Source organism: Xiphophorus couchianus, chromosome 5 (assembly GCF_001444195.1).
Source record: "Xiphophorus couchianus chromosome 5, X_couchianus-1.0, whole genome shotgun sequence".
In the NCBI taxonomy this organism is placed as follows: Eukaryota; Metazoa; Chordata; class Actinopteri; order Cyprinodontiformes; family Poeciliidae; genus Xiphophorus; species Xiphophorus couchianus.
The window spans coordinates 30,178,259-30,198,586 of NC_040232.1; the positions used below are offsets into that span (position 1 = coordinate 30,178,259).

General features: G+C 38.9%; 1 protein-coding gene across 1 annotated transcript; it reads right to left on the minus strand.

Annotated features, from left to right (window-relative positions):
• Positions 1-8,016: 8,016 nt before the first annotated feature.
• Positions 8,017-19,275, minus strand: LOC114144630 (somatostatin-like receptor F_48D10.1). Its single transcript, XM_028017678.1, has 5 exons — positions 17,838-19,275; positions 14,588-14,728; positions 14,248-14,520; positions 13,233-13,379; positions 8,017-12,112 (listed from the first exon to the last, which is right to left on the minus strand). The coding sequence occupies exons 1-5, from the start codon at positions 18,411-18,413 to the stop codon at positions 11,900-11,902; spliced, it is 1,350 nt and encodes a 449-aa protein (XP_027873479.1). The 5' UTR covers positions 18,414-19,275; the 3' UTR covers positions 8,017-11,899.
• Positions 19,276-20,328: the final 1,053 nt, after the last annotated feature.

A 20,328-nucleotide genomic window follows, 5' to 3' on the forward strand; every position in this document is an offset into this window, starting at 1 on the left:
AAAAAAACCTTTAATCAGGTTTAAGATCAAAAGCTGTGGCCAAAACTGGCAGCATACAGAGAGTAGAAGCAAAAATATTGCCTGAAGGATTGTACTATACAAACATTTACAGACCTTGTCAAACTCCATAGCTCCATCTAAAAAGTGACTTGAGTTTTATTTTTCCTTCTTTCAAATAAAATAGTAAAGAGTTCGCAGTGAGCCAAATGTTATGGTAGTTCATGGTGCCAGTACATGAAGTTCTGTTCAGACTGAAATCTGCTCTCCATTCTCAAAACAAACGATGCATCATCCTGATGTAACCAATTATCCCAGACGTATTTTCTTGCTTTCATTGATTGATTTATGCTTTCTTTGTATTTTGGATTTTTAGGTTTGAAAATCCAGCAAGCATACAGAAGCAAAGATTTTTAAAATCAGCTGGTTCACTTGAAGTGATGTTTTGTTTTTAAAGACTGATTTAGTTTTTAAGAACATAGTCCCTGAAAACAACAGTTTTTATAATGAGCATAACCTCACTAATAAAAGACAAAAACGTTCAATATGACAAATATTATCTTAATGTTCAGCTTTTGAGAAACCTAACCAAAAAAAAGGATGCTTTTGAGTAGATAGCAAAGCCTTTTAGGGACTTTAAATTTGTTAATTTGCTATTGAATCACTGTTAATGTGTTTCAAATTAAGGTAGAACATGGGGTTGTCCCCACAAAATTCCTAGAGAAAAACCAAACAGGAACAGATGCCTGACAACTCTGCATTTATTCAGCTTTGAAAGTTTTTGTCAACAGTCTGCCCACATTAAAGAGGTCACTGTTTAATTTGAATTAAACTTTCAATTCCCATTTATCTGCTCACATAAAATCAGCAGTTGTAAATTTATCACAAACCTTCTGAGGAGGACAAATTGTGTGGAAAGTTGATTTTAATCTCCGTAGTAAATTTCTGTCACAAGAACATCCCAAAAGTTTCTGTGTGAGTATTTCTGTTAACTTCATAAAAGCAGCAGATGAATGCAAACATCAGGGTTTCATCAGAATGCATGTAATTGGAGAGATAATTCAGACCAGACGACAGCTTGAAATGTAATCTAATCTCTTATATGAGTTCAATCTCGAGGCGTCACTTAACAGAAATGTGTAAATACACTGAAGCTGATACATCCTTTTCAATGCATCTCCACCACCTAATCTGTCCGGTTTCTTCCTGACTGAAACACCCGCACATCAAACTGGGTTCTGTAAATACAACCTGCAGGGTTGTTGGAGCCAGTTGGTGTATTTTGTACTTTTCTGGCCTGAACTGGTCCAGTCTGGACAGGCTGAAGGTAGCCAGGAAAACGGCACTTACTCTCTGCCTGTGTTATTGTAGCAGTGCAGGAATAAAGGGGGAGCTGGGGTGGAGCCTGCAGACAGACAGATAGAGGAAGGGTCTCAACAGACAGATGCAGGCATTTTGGAAAGTGGTGAACCAAAAACAAAGCTCAAACTAAACCCGCAAAGGCATATAAATACGACACAGACAGAAAAGAGCACTGACCTAAACCCATTCAGTAAAACAAAAAGTTTTAAAAACCTTTCTTACTTTTTAAAGTGTTAGATTGCACCAGGGGACAAGTTGCAACTAAATCAGTCCATCATGTCTACAATGCTTGTTGCTTTATTTCTTTTGATAGATGCAGTTAGATTATTGCAAGAAAGTCCAAGTAGTGGAGGGAAAATATGATCTTGCAGTTGCTTCTGCTCTTTATTTGAAAAAAGAAAATGTTTGAACTTGCTGGTCATCTGGTGCCTCCATGTGGTATTCGAATGACATTTTAACTAAAAAAACAAAAATAACTCCATAACAATCAGAAGAAAAGTTTAGAGGCAAAATAAGAGGGAAAATCAAATTTTGCTGAATTTCTTTCCTTTTTTTTTTTTTTTACTGTTATTTCAATTTTTCAGTGTTGCCTGTTTTACTTAAGATTTTATGGTATGTTTGTTTTGACTCCAGTTCGATTCAACTGGAAGATGCCACTTGCAAAAAATAATTTATAACAAGCAGGAATACGACCATCTCGATAGACATTTTAAAAGATTATGGCAAACACGGGCTGTTCTACACAGGTTCTAAACTTCCTCTGTACTGCCGGGGATGCAGGTACCAGGCTTTTTACCAAATTCATATTTAATAAACTAACTTAACCAACCCACAAAAAGATGAAGCTGTGTGTGTTTTATGCATGTGTGAAAACCCAAAAGAACAGAGCCGCTCTCTCAAAAAAGCCTTTTTCTCTGCAAAAGCAACCGGCGTGTGGCCTGTTGAAACCCTGGAGAGCAGCTGATGTGTTTGTGTTCTTCTACCACCAAACCCCTCCATCCGGTTAAAGTGGATCTCTTTAAGCAGAGAACCACAAGGAAACACAATAAACACATTTCTTTTACACACACAAAGGAAAACAGTGGTTATCTTTTTTGTTTTGATTTGACAATTTTGTATTTTATTCACAAATTTGTCATAAAAAGACTGAAAGCAGGATTTTAATGAATGACTCAAGCAGCAGGTGGCTGATTTGACTTTAAGACAAGTGCCAGCTTCTCTCGCAGTGAACATCTATCTGGTCTCCTCCGATGCTGCAGCGTCTTAGGAAGAAGTTGTTTTTTCTTTATTTGTGTTGCTCAGTTTTTTATTGTCGTGTGTGTGAGATTTAAATTGGAGCGGGGCGCACAAATGGGTAGTTTCTTATTTAACAGTCTTTCAGAAGGGATTTTGTAGTTGCGTTGACATTCGATAATGTTTTTTTTTTATCCTCCTCAGCAGCTGCCAAAGCTCTGCAGGACTGCAAAGGAGTTACTATTGCAAAAAGAAACACAGCATTCACAAAAAAAAAAACACTTTGTGAACCAGTTAGTCTAGTCCAGGGGTTTCCAACTCCAGTACTTGAGGCAATTCAGAGAAACTTTACAGAAAAATCAAGGAACAATCCACAGAAGACAAGCACAAAGCATTGCATAAAAACAAAAAATACCAAAAAGAGGAAAAAGGGGAAGAAATGTTGAAATGATAAATTTAGGTAAATAAAAACATGGAGTGTAAATGTACATTATTTTATCAGTAAAATGTTCTTTTCATGTTTCAATGTTGCTAAGTAGGAAGATGTTAGCAAGCAGCAGTTGGGGACATTTTACAAATGATTTCCTCTAATTAAAATAATTTCTGATGCCTTTCCAGGTCAAAACAGTTTTCTGATTAATTATTTCAGCTTTCTAATTAAAAGTTGCTTCATATGAACGTCATGGTTATTTCCTCAATACGTCCGCTGCGGCGGCCGGCTCCGTTCTGACCTCCGTTTTGTTGGCGTTCAATAATTGTCTCTCTTTCAGCAAAGGTCGCTAAGGCTAACATGTTGCCTGATGGAACAAGGAAAGAATCCAAGTCTGAACAAACGAAAGAAACCCAAAAATCCTTTTCATTGTTGTGCATAATATTCAACCAAGCTTACCTCAGTCTCTGAATGTTGGTTTAGCATTTACCAATACATTTGATAGTTTGCATTGGACTTGTTTTCTTCTTTATGGTACAACTACATAATAAACTACCTCTATATTTTTTAGGCTTTATTGATGCAAGTAAGAGCAAAACATAGAATATTAAAAAGATTTTTAGGAGCAGCAACTTTCTTTAAAACATTGAACCAAGACTTTTGAGACTTCCCAGGTAACTCAAATAGCTAAGAGATATTTTGCACTGTTTTAGATTAGCGGCTGAACACCACTGTACATCCAGAGAAGATGGAGAAGCTTAAACTCATTTAGGGCATTAAAGGTATCTCAATCTAAAAATGTGCATTTGTGCTCTCAGCTGGATTGATAACAAGTGAGTGTTTAACCTTGAAAAACCACAAGCCACTTCAACCCATCGATAAAAATGACATTCCCATAATGTCAGAGTGCTTACACAAACCATAAAGAGAAGATGCTCATATTTAACAAGATTGGTCCTGAAAGGCGTCTTTCATATTTTACTGTAATTGAGTAACTGCAGCCCTTTTTCAATGCCTCACTTGTTTCTTTTCTGGCTGTTCTTCTGCTTCTGTGGCGTCAATTGAGACCAGAGGATCAAGTTCATGCAAAGGCAGCGGAATGAACAGTATTGCTATCACGCTTTGTAACTGAGCTATATACTGTATATACAGTATATATATATATATATATATATATATATATATATATATATGAATGAAAAAAAAATTATATACATATATCCATCCATCCATCCATCATCTAACATGCCTATCTCCAGTGGGACATACATATACATTTACATGTAATTCCATCTGAAATGAAATTATCAAATGCACTTCCAGTTTCTAATAAGCTTAGATGTAGCAGAAGGACAACGCAGCAGTTTTGTCCTATATGTTATAACAATATCTGTCTTGTGTTTTTCTCCTTTGCATGTTTTCTCTGGATGCCCACAGGACAGTAATGTCCTCTGACAAGCTGCTAAGGTCAGCCCTGGGGCTGCATGATCGCTTCACTCCAGGGGACTGCTGTGGACGCGGACAGATTCCTCTACCTACGTCTGTAAAGATTCACTAAAACCTTGCGGATTTTTGTGTCTTTGATTGTGAAGGTGGGTGCGTGTGTAACGGGTGGGTAGAGGCGCTGGTTTGTTAGCAGGCATGAGGGTCGTCCTCCTCCTCCTCTTGAAATCAGGCTCCCTACTGAGTGAGGAAGGAGGAAATGTGAACAGAGGTAACCTGGGAAACAGTGGAAGAAAAGAATAAAGGGTTCTGGTCACAGAGGTGTAAGCAGATCTGGTAGATTGCCTGCTGCTGCACTCTAGCTCTCTTTCTCTGTCTCTCTGCTGCAAAAATGGCTGGAAGTAATTTTCCAGTGAACAACATTCATTAATGTAGAGATGCATAGCTGAATAACTGAACAAGTAGGACAGGATAATTGAAAAATCTTAACTAAAATTAGTTGCAGTCACAACTCAATGAAAAGACACCATGACCATGTTGTAGTGGTCAATTTGACCCTGTTTATTTTTATGTCGGTTTTAGTTTTCAGCTAACTTTCTATCAAAGGATAAGTCATTATTTTTTTTAGTCTTTTTGTAAGTGAGACATAGTTGCTTCATTAAGCAGATGTGTTGCTATGATTCAACCCATTCTTTTCTGTGTTCAGGGGATTTCATCTTCTTCATCACCAGTGATCAGTATTCTCAGCTCTAGCGGAGATCTTTCACTAACATGTCGGGGCTTTTTGATGGCTGACTACAGCACCTTTAGACAAGTATTTAAACACCTACTTACTTAGTATTGTATGTGCACTTTTGCTTTTAAAAGAATGTTGACTGAAGCCTTTCAGGGAGAGCAGTGGAAAACCTCTTTGCTCTTCAGTAGCTCCACTTTTTCACAGAACAAAAGAGCTTTCTGTTCCAAGCGCTAGCGCTCTTCGATAATGTCTGAAAATTATTTACCTTTGGCATCACTATTCAGCCTCTGAGTTGATTCCACTGACATGTTTTATGTTGGTTTTTTTATTTTAAATAAAATAGCTTAAGATAAACATAAACATGTTTTAATATTAGAACCTCATAAAACTAGTTTGCAGTTCCAGTTGATTCTCATATAGATGAGAAAAGTAGAAATCATCAAAAAGAACAAATTAAACCTTTTTGAGTTGCAAGTGTTACAAGTGGAGATCAGCAATTAACTTACTGATAATCACAATAATATGTTCCATGACTGAGTTTGGAAAAAACAACCAAACTGAAACTGAAACCACTTCAGGAGAGATTCAGGGAAAGATCCCGCCTGTCGCATTGAGGACTTACAGTCTCTGTTTACATCTTTGCTACTTATGAACCACTTAAAAACATTTGTGCACAAAACTGCTCATGGATGCAGCGCTAACCTGAAAGCTTTTAAAGAAGATGCATCCCTGTTAGGGCTGCAGGCTGAAATTGCTGTTTTTAAATGAGGTTTTTAGTTGGGATCTGCCATCTGCTTGCATTTAGCTTATTCTCTGCATGTATGTACGAGTTCACGCTGGTTACTCCAACTCGTTCCCACCAATGAAAAACATGCGTGGTAGGTTTATTAGCCTCTAAACTGCCTTCAGGTATGAGAGTTTTTGCCCGGTTGTTTGTCCAGTGAGACTCTGTGTTGCCCCCGTGACGAGCTGCTGATTTGTTCTGGGAGAACCCTGCTTGTCGGATTGCATTTTGGTTCTTTACATACAGGTTTGTCCTAGAACAAGGCTGTAGGTGGCAAAGGAGCAAATGGAGTGCCTGAAATTGTTATGCAGTCAGAGAAAAATGTAGCTAAATATTTTTGAAAAACCTATTCAGCAATGATAGTGAATGCATTAAAACTCTTTATGGTTTTTGAAGATGAATGAGGAGGGTTTTTTAAATCATGAATCACATGAAAGATGGTTCAGAAAAGACTTGGCTACAGGTGTAGCATTACTCCAAACTGCCCTGCAGCCCTTGCTGTCTATCTGTTCAACCTTTGCTCAGTCCTGTGTTGTGGCACATGGTCTCTGACTTGCTGTCTGTCCTGCAGCTTTCCTTCTCTGATTATATCAGCCCAAGTCTGGCTTTTCTGTGTACTGTCTGAAGTGAGCCAAATGTGTGTGTGTGTGTGTGTGTGTGTGTGTGTGTGTGTGTGTGTGTGCGTGCGTTTGCGTGACCCTCTGAGCATAAAACAAATTAGATGTGAAAGAGAGATCATTTCTACATTATTGGATTTGACTGCTTTGTATTCTTTTCTGTCACGTTTATCTCTAGAGGTGTTGGGCTGAATATTGAGATTTATGCAGTGAACAATCTGTAGATTCATCAGTTTGTGCTTGCGTATATGTGTGTGTGTGTGTGTGTGTTGGGGGCTAGCTAATTATATCACATTATGAACCTGAAGATGTTTCATGTTCTTCAAATATCCTTTCTACTACAACATGTGGCCTGTTTATTCACTTTGGGAAAAACTGCAATAACAGGCAGGAGCGCCACATAGGTGGGAAAAGTTATGACAATTCCAAGGGCCCCTGACCAACAGACCAAAGAAAGTAAGGCAGTTGCAAGCCTTTAAAATTGTGACGCTTTTGATGGGTCAAATAGACTCAAAAAATTGTAACAGGAGCTGTGTGGGGGAGGGGGGGGCAATAAAATTTTTTGTCATGGAGCCCAAGATTCCTGGCAGCGCCCCTGATAACAGGTCTAGTCAGAGGCTCACAACAATTCCCCCTGGGACCTTAAACATGTCTTAAAAACAGTAATTGGGTACATGAGTAAGAATTTTCTCAGCTGGCTCAAAAAGTTGCACACGCCCCCACCAGTATTTGGTTTCATGCTGATCTACATCCCGTCTGCAGCCAAAAACAGACCCTGGAATGAAACTGGCTTTTTGTTTGGTATAATTGGTAGAGCAAATTCAAATTGACTGCTTTCCCACCACCGTCCCAGGTTTAAATCACAGTTTTTACATTTCAAATAGCGTTAAAGTTAGGGCCTCTCCAGGAGCTTAATGTTAACCTTCTTTATTGATTCAGAAACTAGTTTTGCATGTGTAAGGAATTGTTTTGGCAGTAGAAGAACATATTTTATGCAAGTTTTAACCATCTGATCCTTGCTGTCACCCTCTGCTGAAGTGATATCAGCTATCAACAGCTATAAAACTGCACAATGTGCCTGTAAAATACATAACACTGCCCCCTTATACTACTATAATACTTTTAGAAGGCACTATCAATACTGCAGATACAAACAGAAACCCCTAAAACTTACAGAGAATGTAGTTTGTTGCTGGTAGTCAGTTTTCATTCTGGTTCAGAGAGGGAGCACTTGAGATAACGCTGGACCTTGACCTGAGTCTGAAAGCAGAACCAATCTGGTCAACGTAAAGCCTGTTGCTCACATTGTGAACCTCCTAAAATCCACTCAATGCTTATTTTCCTTCCACAGATTCAGTCTGATCGCTTGGAGTTGGTAGGACGTGTTTGTGCAAGAAGAAGAAGAAGACATGACCAGATTTTTAAAAACGTTTTATTTCAAGGACATCCAAAGAACCGGTACATCTTCACAACAATGACTATCAAGTATTCAAGAAATTTGTGCGTAAAAGCCTTTATGATGAGCAACCTTGGTTCGTTTTCTCTGAATTGTTGGCTCCACTTGATCATTATCGACCAATCAGCTTCTTTGCACTGATGAAAAAATTACTTTTTCCAAAACACAAAAGGCCCAACAATCCATCAGAAAATTTTCTACTTTCACATTATGCACTAAAGTGCTTTTTCAGTAAAAGTCTCTGCCTTCTTTATATGATGTCCTAAATTAACTTTATATATTTACACGCAGGATGATTGTTGGATATGACTAAAAGAAGAGACAAAACACACAAACAACAATACAGCAATACTGCAGGCACAATTTAGCACTAGAAAAAAAAGTTTTTTGAATTTTTATTCACAGAAATTTAGTTTGAAAATCCTTAAGCTTCAAATGCAAAACTAATGAGTTTGAAACTCATTTGAACTGCAATTATACCACGAATTGTCCTTCTCATAGTGTCCCAGTTACAACTCCACTATAATAATTTTTAAAAGCTCAAGTGGAAATATGATCGTAAAGCCCAAGAGATAAATACCTCATCTAGTGTTTAGCGCGGAATGAGTCTAAGCTAAAGCCCCCAATAGCCCAGGAAGCAATGTGCTCACAGAAATTGTGGATTTTAAAAACATCTTTTGAAAAAAACAAATCCATGTAAGAGACACAAATAAAGTTGAGCACCCCTCCCTTACCCCCAAACACACACACAAAAAACAAACTGAGTAAAAGCACAAAGAGGTCAGAGGTTTTGTGTTCGATGCTGGCTGAGTTTTTTCTGAGCTGCCAACCGATTACATTCACTGTAGGAAACAGCAACAAGCCTGGTTTAAAAATACACACATAATATACAGTATTAGACTTCACAAGATATACAGATGCTAATCCATCAAAATCACCATGTCATCATGGGTGACAGCATTATATTAATTAGGGTTTTTTTGTGAATAATTTGAGTTTGAATTTACAGGAAAGCAAAGATTATACAACATGCAATTAGTGTTTTTTTTTTTTAAAGATTTGGTACACAAGTTTGAATTTATTGTAAATTTTGACTACCCTGACCTCAGCTCAGTCTTTAACTCAACCAACCCAGAAATCTATTTTTACACAAAATGATGGCATCTCAGCAGAGACGCTCTTACGTCATTGCATTTGGGAGTTGATATATAGAGTGTGAACAGGTTACTGACCCATCTGCAAAGGTGTTGTCAGCAGCCAATAAAAAAGTCCTGCAGGACAGGGAGCAGTGTCAGAAGACAACTTGAAGTAGGCAAAACATCAAAACAAATGTGAACCTTTATTTCTATTGGATTTTTTCATTTGGCTTTAGCTAGTCTGAAAAATCATGTAGCCTATATTCCCAAGTCAGGCATAAGTTGTTGTGTGGTCTTTCAGTAGTCATCCAACAATTTGGTTAGTGTTTTGCAGGAAAGCAAATTTTAGTTACCACCAACACAGCCTGGTAAAAACCAGCTCCTTGTCCTATGCTATTTACTTTGTACAGAGGATCTGGGCTCTTATTGAGGAACTTCCTGGAGGTGTAGATTGTGTTGATGTTTTAAATTTTACCCAGTTGCTAACGTTTGATGTGATGTACAGTATACAGACCAAAGGTTTGGACACACAGTTGTGTGTCCAAACCTTTGGTCTGTACTGTATGTAACGCAGAAGTTTGACGGTATGAAGCTTACCAGAAGTTGCCAGTGATTTAAGCAACCATCCTGCATCGTGAAAAGAGAAGTGCCAAACCGAACGGGGCGGCTGATAATATTCATTCAATACTTGGAAGTGTGATCAAAACTGACTGGACGGTTTCGTTCACTTCCTCTGCTACCATTCCTAAAACTACAGGCAGACTACGATTCTAAAACAGCGCAGAAAAACAACATCATCATTCACAACTTCTTCTGTTCACTGATTGGCCCGATAGAAAAATCTACCAGAGGGAATCCAAGTGAATGGTAGAAAGCACAAACTGTTCTGTAAGTGAGAATTTTACTTAGCACAGGAAGGCAATGGCCAGCCTACCATCAACAAGCTTCTGGTCAAATTGTGGCTCAATATTGGATCCATGTTTTAATCAGAAGAGAGAGATCATTTTAGTTGGTTAATTCTCCTGGAAAGAAACTAGCATTTCAGCTGGTTCATCCTTTGTCAGGATAGGGTAGATGATTTGGAAATGAGGTGAATGTTTGCCTGTTTTGATCTGGGTTTGGGATCACTTTCTATTCTTTTACCTACTTTGTGTTCTTAGGTTTGAAAGCCTCGCCGAGACTTTTCCAAAAGTTCTTCTTTTTCATTTGAATTTGAAGGTGCTAATTTTGAAGCAGGCACTTCTTGGATGGCATAAACTACAACTGTGGACAAAGACACTGGTGTTGCAGCAGTTTCCACTCAATGACAGGCATGAATCTTAATTAATATATCCTTACCAGTTTCCTCTCTCCAGAAGGTGAGAATTTGGGTCAAATAGTTGAAACTTTGACAAACTTTGACAAAGTTGCGCAATCCCAGGTGATTGCGCAACCTTTCGCTAACTGCACTGGCTGCCATTCTATGGGAGCATGATCCTCCTGTTTGTACGTCGCCAATAAAATGGTTAAAAAACTTTTAATATATGAACTGATTTTCCATCATTTATCTTATGTATATAATGTACAGTGCTTGTTGTTACTAACTATGTGTAACATGTTTCGTGTGCTGAGGAGCGATCAGAAATGGCAGAGAACAGATTCAAGGTGAGGTAGGCAGTTCTCTTGCCTCATGGCAGGGGGCGCTCATGATCCCAGACACTGTGACTCCGCGTCTGCAGAGTAAGAGACAGCACGCCGGTCATCCATACAGTAAAAAAGTGAAGCTACACGCAACGAGTCGTTTGAGTTGTACTTCAGCGGGTTTTTCCCTTTGCTGTGCAGCATAGCACTAAAATAATATCTATATTTCCAAGTTTCATTGAGTTAACGGAATTATTCTACCATGGCAGCACGGCTATGGATGGCATGTGAAAGTATAGTCTTTTTGCCCTTCAATGTTGTCCGCATGCGCGAAATTTCCGTATGTACAACATGCAGGGGGTCTTATGATTTTTGATTAAGCCAGTTCCTCACCAGCCATGAACCTCACCGCACGTCACTGTTGAGTATGCAGACGAAGGGAAAAACATAAATCACAATAAGTTGTAATTTGTGGAACTAATGAAGTTGCATGTTGTATAATCACTTCTTCATAGAAAAAGGAAGGTTAAATTCATAACTTTAAAGCCCAAACTGAATAAGATATTAATGCTCTTGTTGAAAGGATGTTACTTTTGATCATAACTGTATAGTAAATGATAAGAAATTAGTGTGAGCATAAAAAAAACCCCATTAAGTACAAATTAAAACATTGATGTTAGTTATATGAAATAAGATGTACAAATTCTATTCTCTGAATGTAAAAGGCATTTGGGTCTAGTAAGCGTAGACATGGTTACAAGCTAAAAGAGTCCTTGACACAAAGCACACACACAAAAAGATTGTGTGAATGTTTCTGCCTTCCTTTAGGAGATGAGATGATTACTGAGAGCTGATGAAAAGGCACTTATGTCAGAGGGAGGCTTAATGAAGAGTCGGGCTTGGTAAACAAAAATCTTCAACAGTTTGTCACACAATGAGAAGCAGAAGTGTGGCAATTTGTTTAAAGTGAGCTTGCAGTTTGAAAGAAAAAGAAACAAACATTTTTTCGGTTTGATATCTTAATGAGCTAGTCCAGCCTCTCTTTGTTTCTCTTCTGTAGACCCACTCTGGGGCCCAGAGTCCACTCACTGCTGTTCCTCTGGAGCTACGGAGGCAGAGGAGGCGGCGGTCAGGGCTGTGGTAGTGGGAGGTTCGGGTGCCTCAGAAGTAATCAAGACGTTTCCGGCCGTAGTAGCGGCTGTTCCCGGGAACGTGGAGGAAAGCTGGTACTTAGGGGTGGAGCGGTTCAGGTCGGCAGCAGAGTGGGGGCCAAAACAGTCAGTGGGGTGGGGTGAGATCTTGAGCAAGGCAAGGAGAATAGGTTAGAGAAATGTATAAAAATTATTGCTGATGTACTGAGAGAAAATAAAGGAGGAAGTGGAAGTTGTAGTTTCGCTAGGTAAAATTACTGAGGAGACGGTGCCTTGAAAAAGTCTTGATACTTTTTCAACTTTTCTCACATTGAAATCACAAGCTTTATTTTTAGCTTTGTGGGATTTTACGTGTTAGAACAACAAAATGTAAGATCAATGAAAAAAAGAGATGTGGTTTTGAATATTTTGCTAATTTGACCAAATGGTGTCCTCCTGTATCAATGCTTTGCAAAAACAACGTTAGTTTCTCTTAGAGACAAACCTTTTCAGATATATAGAGATAGAGACTGACATCTCAGCTCATTCTTAGCAGATTAGCTCATGTTCAGTCATACCAGTTTGAGAGCGCACCCAACTTGCCAGTTTTGATTGTGTTGCACTCCCTCAGTTTTCAGATGATGGATTAAACACATAATGCGCAGCAAGATATTGTTTTATAATCCAAACTTACATTAACTTCTCCATTACTTTCTCTCTGACTTGTCTGCTGTGTTTCTTAGTCTTCATGATGATTTTTCTTTTACCTGGCACACTTTTCAGATTTTTAGTAAACATTGCAAAAAACCATGGGTCAGTTTCCTTCAGCTTCATAGTTATGCAGTGTTTTGTGTTGGTCTATCTCATAAAATCCTAATTGAACACAATACAGTTTGTAGTTTTGTAGTCAAGTGCAAAAAAGTGGGAAAGTTTGAGAAGCTAAAGTACTTTCACACAAATCTAAACATCAGCAGCTAAATGTCTGAATTTGTGACTTATGTTTTCATAACACTGAACCAGCTGGTATAGCATAAAGGGAGTCTCAGAGCCATTATGGCAGATTTACAGCTCTTCTTATTGGACTTGATGAAGCTGCCTGAGCCAAAGTGTTTCCTGTCAGTTCTTCGTCCTTAAAGGCTAATAATGTAATTTTCCTGCATGATACCAGACGACATTCACAAGCTGTACATAAAGGACCCATTTATTTTCCTGCTTCTCCTTTATATGCACCAAACATCATCATTTTCACATTATCTCCCACACAACACGACCTACATAGCGAGGTTACCTGGCTGCTCTGTGCGTCGTGGTAGACCTCGTTACGAGGGGAGAGCAGGATGCAGTCCTGTGCCGTAGTTTTCTCTGTGCGTGGAGCGCTGGGGTCACCGTCATCGACACCATTGGCGGCACACCTCATACCCTTAACACAGAGCACCTGTAGGGTCAAAAGAGCAGCTTTAAAGGTTGTCTAGAAAGGTTATACAGCCACATGAGAGCTCTCTAGGAATTGAAACCTTGAATCTGTATGGGGCAATTTTTTTTTTTTCTCAATTCCGTGGCATGGTGTCAGGGTTATTGCTTTCTGATATACTCATCAAAATTTACAGCTCAAATGGAAACCTCTACAGTCCAGGGACTGGCTGGGTTTGGGCCGTGGGCATTGACAGATGTGCTGAAATCCATAATCATTAAATATATATAAAAATTAAAACAAAAGCTTGAGATACACTGTCTACGTGTAATGAATCACAATAAAATGACCGTTTGAGAAATATTGCACTTTTGCAATATCTGTGTCCTCACCTAAATCCCTATGTTATAAAACAGAAAATGTGGTATCTGCAAAATGTAACTAATGGCATGTTGACGAAGAGGCACACCGTGAAATTTAAGGCCCCGTCCCGATCCACATCCACCACACAACCTCAAAAGTGTCATAGATACTTTATAAGTAGGTCAGGAATCATTAATGTCACAAAATGTGCTGCATTTCTTTTATTATTCAAACCAACTGAAAGTGGAACTTGCCAAAAGAAGAAACACGTGAATCATCTGAAGATGGTAAGGAATAAATAAAGGCAGGAGTGACAATACTGAGAGTGAGGTGTGATTGGAAAACCAGGACCTTAACCAAAGAAAGAGCACAAAGACCAACAAAGTAAAGCAGGAAACGAGGCGAGTAATGGAAACAACATAAACAAGAAGAAAAAAAAAGTCTGACTGTTGCACAACATGGCGTGGCAACTTCGAGAACTTCATCAATTCTGTGGTTTCGTTTTAAGGCTGGAGGATTTTCAGCCGACCTTTCTGAAGCTTTGCTTGAAGTTATCCGACAAAAAGCCATAGAGCAGCGGGTTTGCACAGGAGTTGGCGTAGGACAGGATGACAGCGAAGAAGTAGATGCCGGCAGTGACACTGGACTCGGGGATGATGACCACCAGGTTGACCATGTTGATGATGTAGAACGGCAGCCAGCAGAGCACGAACACCACCACGATGACCACCACCATGCGCGTCACCTTTCGCTCTGAACGGCGGCGGTTAATGAAGCCCACCCTGGCCCCAGATGACTTCACCTGCATAATATTTAATACATCTTTAACGCCAGAAGGGACGTATGACAGATAGGTGATATAAACGCACCTTAATAACAATGAGCAGGTAACAGAGGCAAATGACGAGCAGTGGCCCAAAGAAACCCACTGTGGCAGTGTAAATAATGAAGGCCGTCGACCACACATCCTTTGGCTCCGGCCAGTTCATATTGCAGGAGTTAAACATGTCCTGAGTGACATTAGAGGGAAAAAAGATCTTTTTAAAACAGATTGGTATGAGTAAGTAGAAGATTGAAGAATCAGTTTATTATTACAGAAGGTTGTTCTTGTTTTAACAAGAAGTATGCATTTTCACTTTTTTTGTTTTGTTTTTTTTTAGCATTTTGAGATTAAATTTAGAACTAATATTTTGCTCTTTCTTTGTCACTTCTGTTTTGTACATTATCACAGATGTTCCCATTTCATCGTGTTAAATCAGCCTCCTTGGCAGGCGTTCCTGTCTCTGTCACACCTGAACAGGGTGTGGTAATCAGCACACCTGTTCCTCCTCTCCATTAACTGCTTATTAGTAATAAGCCACTGTTTTTTCTTATAACAGGGGTGCCCAAAGTGGGTCCTGGAGGGCCGGCATCCTGCATGGTTTAGTTCTCTCCCTGGTTTAACACACCCGGATCCAATGATGGCTCGTTAGAAGGCCTAAGAAGAACATTGACATGCTGAAAAGGTTGTTACTACCACCAGGGAGAGAACTAAAACATGCAGGATGCCGGTCCTCCAGGACCGACTTTAGGCACCACTGTCTTATAACATTGGTTCTGTCTTTTAAGCCAATGTGAGTTTTCTTATTATTTATGCCTTGTCTTAGATTTTCTTTTTGTTTTAGTTGCAGTTATTTGATTATTCTGCCTTTGCAGCTTTTATTGTTAGATTTTATTGGCGATTAGTATCTTACCACCAGTTCGGATGTTACATTTCAAACCATAAATTTTACGCATTAGTTAGAAAGATACAATAAAATATGGTATTTGCACCATTTTTGAATGGCATCGTTGCTTTGCTGTGCACAAGCACAGATTAACATGTTCCTCTCAACAACTGTATGAGCAGAATACTATACTTTTTCTTACAGCCACTAAATAGTTGTGCAAGTCTCTTTTTTCTCCTCATAATTAGCCAGTATTTTGTAACGTTACTGCAAATTAGCTGTTAAAATATTATTCGAAGGGCGCAAACTGTCAAACTTTTTTCTTAAGTCCGCCATCTACCCACACAGGTAGATGTTAAGTCTGATGGTACACAAGTGAAAATATCAACATGCTCTTCATATTTAAAAAAGTTTCTCCCCTTATATGATCAGACACTGAGAAAGATCTGCTACCTTCCTTAATCATCCATAACCATGCAGGAGGAACATTTGGAAAATGAGCTTGCTGAGTCATCAGCAGATATTTCGACTAAACTGACACATGAAAGGCAAAAACCAGTGTAAGAAAAAATAACTTTCTTGAAACTTTGTGCTTATGTTTCCCCAATGAAACATAAGCACAACCAGTTTTCTAATTACCACAGGTTCTAGGTCAGTGCAAGCATTGCTGTGTCATCACATATCATCACATGTGAAGTGACACATCAGTATTTATTGCAAAGACGCCATTTAAAAGGATTTGCATTCCAATAAAACCTTATTCGCTGCGTAAAACACTTTAAACAACCAACATTGTCTTCACATGTGGAGCATCAACCATGTGCCCCATGTGTTTCATATGTTAGAAAAAGGAAAAACACACATGTGAAACACCAATGAAATACAAGTGGAAAACATGTGAAACCCACGTTAAAGTACAAAGTAAAACACGTTCCACAACTGATTGAGATGTAACTCGGATAAGAACTGGTTAAATAAATGGGATTTAAAAAATAATAATATTAAACACCTAAACCCAGAAGTCAAGAAACTTTTATATTGACTATTTTATTCCTCTTTAACAGGTCAGCTGATCATTAAGTGCTGAGCATGAAATAAGATTTATTTCTCCATGAAAAACTAAAGTCAAACAACTCAAGGTTAACTTTATATAAAACTACATCAACAATTTGGACAACAGAGATGCAGCAGAACAGCAAACCAACAGCACAGGAGAAAATTATTGACCGTCAGCTAAAAATCCTGATTAGTTTCCACATCTTCATTTATTCAGGAGGACATTGATGCAACTATTCAGAAAAACAGAAGGATATTGAAGATATGATTATACAACAGAAGTTAATAGCTGGATGAATTTGTAAAATCACACAAAATGTGCGTTAAAGTGCAAGTTGGAAAAAAGAAACTGTGGAAATTGAATTTCAAAGTAATTTTTATGCTGATGGAGAAGCTTCAGTAAACAATAAATGTTTCATTCTGGATTTAAAGGAACCAGCAGTTTCTGAACACCTCAGCTTTTCATGCAGTTCGTTGTGGGCTCAGCAGGTAAAAGGTTTGATCTGTAACTGAGCAGGGGTTGCTGGTTCAAATCCCTGGTCTATCTGTGTCACTTTGTCATTGTGTTCTTGGACAAGACAGACATGTGAACTTCCATAGGTTTCACACTTTATTACCATGGAGAAATGTGTGCAAAACACAGGAGGTCGCCTGTTTTGCTAACATCTTATCACCCATGTGTGTTTTTTTCCATAAAGGAAGTTATAAACACATTGAAACACACAGCCCTATACAAAAATAATATCAGATATAGCACAAAAACTAACTTAAAAACAACTCATTTTAACATAGCTCAAAATTGATCTGGTTTTAAAACACAATACAAATGGAGACTGTGGTCTTATCACTCTTAGCTGTAGATTTTCAGGCTAAAAAATTGGCATATATACACTTACTTATTTACGGGTTCTACAATTTTTTGACACTTTGATTATGTCTTAATCCTGACTGTATTTGGGTCCACTTCAGCAACCCGCAGAGCAAGTCTACCACAGACTAATCATCTCGACTTCAACATTGGCCCCACCCACTAACTTTGATCTGCAAGGTTGGCAGAAAATAACTCCTGATGCGCCGTAGCGCCCCCTTTAGATAGATAATGACATGTTTTTGTAAATATAAAAACCATAACAATTAACTCTATAATTATTTAACGAGATACTTTATAAATAATTTATGTTTTATGTTCAACCTTTCAGTAGTTACTGACACAATAAAGTATCTTCAATCTATTTATTTTTTTTTAATTTGTTGCACTTTTGGGGTTCAATAAATGTTGTCTTCCAACTGAATGTTGATATTTAATAATAATGATAACTTACTACAAATAAAATGAACATATGGCCTAAAGATATACCTGCACATCAGAGAAGATGACCACTGGCAGGACCACGATAAAGGACACAGCCCAGACCGCTGCGCTCACCACCTTGGCCACGCGAGGGTGTCTCCATTTGGTGCTACGGATCGGATGGACCACAGCCAGATAACGATCCATGGACATGACCGTGAGACAGAAGATGGACGTGAACTGGTTCATGGAGTCCGCAGTCATCACCACACGACAGAGGAACGATCCAAAGGGCCAGTACGAGAGAACGTTCTGAGTGGTGAGGAAGGGCAGTCCGATGATGTAGAGCTCATCGGCCACAGCCAGGTTCAGGATGTAGATGTTGGTGACGGTCTTCATCTTGGCGTAGCGCAACACCACGTAAATGGCCAGTGTGTTGCCGGTCAGACCCACCAAGAAGACAGTGAAGTAGATAATAGCGGTCACCGGGGTGCTGCTGCCCTGGAAGGGGACACTCTGCGTGGACATGTTGGAGGAGACGTTCAGGAGACGAGGGGAGGGAAAGAAAAAGGGGGAGCCAGCGGCTGCAGAGGAGTTGGGCTCTGGAGGGAGTGGATACCAGTACGGGTCCGGAGGGTCCATCGTGTACAATCCACATGCAGATGTGATTCCCCTAATTCCGAAAATATACTGTACTGATCTTACTTTAGAGCAAAGAAAGAAGTAAAACAGCTGCGACAGTGAAGTGCTACTTTCTGCTTTTCTTATGTAAAAAAGAGGTTTTCACTCAAATATAACTAAGCTTAAACAAGAGACAGTTAGATCTCACATGAGAGGTTGGTGTAGTTGGAGAAGCTTCACGTCAGCCTCATTAACGATAAATAAATACATATATTAAAATCTGATTTCCAAATAAGACGAGCGGAACAGTGCGCCGCGCACCAAAGCTGAATTGCACCGAGCGGTGTCACCGCTTTTACGCACAGCGCATCTGCTTGGATTTACATTTATATATCTGGATTCTGCAAAAGGAGTTTCACAGGATAAATTATAAACCCTTGCTAAAGCTACTCCTTTTTTTTTGATAATGGCGGAATACGATATTTAAGGAATTTGGAGACATTTAACGCACATAGAGTAAAAATATACAGTGAGGGTTCGTCTTACTTTGAACAGAGGCAAAAATAAAAAATTTTTAAAAATTCTTCGTAAGTCCAAGAAAAAGCCTCTTTTATCTTCGACACATTCTTAGGATTTTTCCACTGCTTGACCAGAACGGATAGAAAATGACGGCATCGTTCGCTGTCCGTGGTGCTGAGCTGCAGCTCCGCCGCTTCTCTTTTAACTTTGAGCTCAAAGCTTTTCTCCTTCGTAGGATTTGAGCAGAGAGAGAAAGCGAAAGAGGGGGATTCAGAGAGACTCCGCAATGAAGCAATTAAGTTCAATTTTTGTTCTCTCTCTACTTTAATAAGAAGGACTATGCCATCTTTCATCAACTGTTGGGATTTTATTTATCACCACACAAAGCGCTCCTGGTTCTTTTTCATTTTGTCAGATTACAAACTTTTTATTTAGTGACACAAAGTAGTGCATCATTTTTAAAACAAAGGGGAAAACCAGAATTCAAATATACTTTTAGATTAAAAACAGAAAATGTAGTGTCTATTTGCATTTATTCCCCCGTGAGTCAATGTTTTGTTGTACCGTCTTTCGTTGGTATAACACGCCTAAGTATTTAAGCTATGTCTCTACTAGCTTTGCACATCTAACGACAGATCCTTCCCCAATATTCCCTCCCAAATATCTCAAGCTTAGTCAGAGTGGAAGAAGAGTGTATATGTAGGTCAATTAACATCAACAGAACAGAGTTAGAGCAAGAAAAGGAGAGGAGCTTAAATACTGGGAGTCCTGATTACTGGATAAGAAACAGGTGGCTGATTGGAACTGGTTGCAGGTGTGAAGGAAAAGCAGGGGGCAAACAGGTTAACAGGTTAACATGAATGAAGCTGAGGAAAAAGTCAACAATGACCAGAGGGAAAAACACTCAACACCAATAATACGCTCAAAAATGATAGAGAACACAAAGCAAGGGACCTAAATATGAAGGAATGGACTGAAATGGCAACATCTAGCATAATTAAATAAACAAGCAAATAATCAAAAATATGAACACAGATGGGGGAAAAAAACCCACCCAGAATTGTCAAAGTATTATTTCTCCAAAATGGCCACTGACAAGAAAGAACATCTTCAAAATGACTGACAGCCGGAGCTTAAGCTGTCAGGGGTAATGGTGCATTTGCAAATTTGAATATTTTATCCAATACCACTAACACAACTTGAAAGTGAACATGATCGGGTGTAATCTGAATGCTGGGAAGAGATTTTTTTCTTTTTCCAGCCTGCATTTCATTATCTCAAACTCACAGCTGTGAGAACAGAAGCACTGCCAGCGGGCAACAGCCTTCATCTTGTTTCCGTCCATCAGAGGAACTTTTTGCCAAACAAATAAATAACTTTGTAGAAAAAGAATTTAATGTGGCATTTGATGGATATG

Bases quoted from the DNA above. Each gene is read 5' to 3' on its own strand.
- LOC114144630 (XM_028017678.1), bottom strand. From the start codon at position 18,413: ATGGACCCTCCGGACCCGTACTGGTATCCACTCCCTCCAGAGCCCAAC. The intron at 14,521-14,587 runs GTGCGTTTATAT...AATATTATGCAG, and splicing joins ACCTGCTCATTGTTATTAAG to GTGAAGTCATCTGGGGCCAG. The intron at 13,380-14,247 runs GTCGGCTGAAAA...TTGACCCTACAG, and splicing joins TCAAGCAAAGCTTCAGAAAG to GTGCTCTGTGTTAAGGGTAT.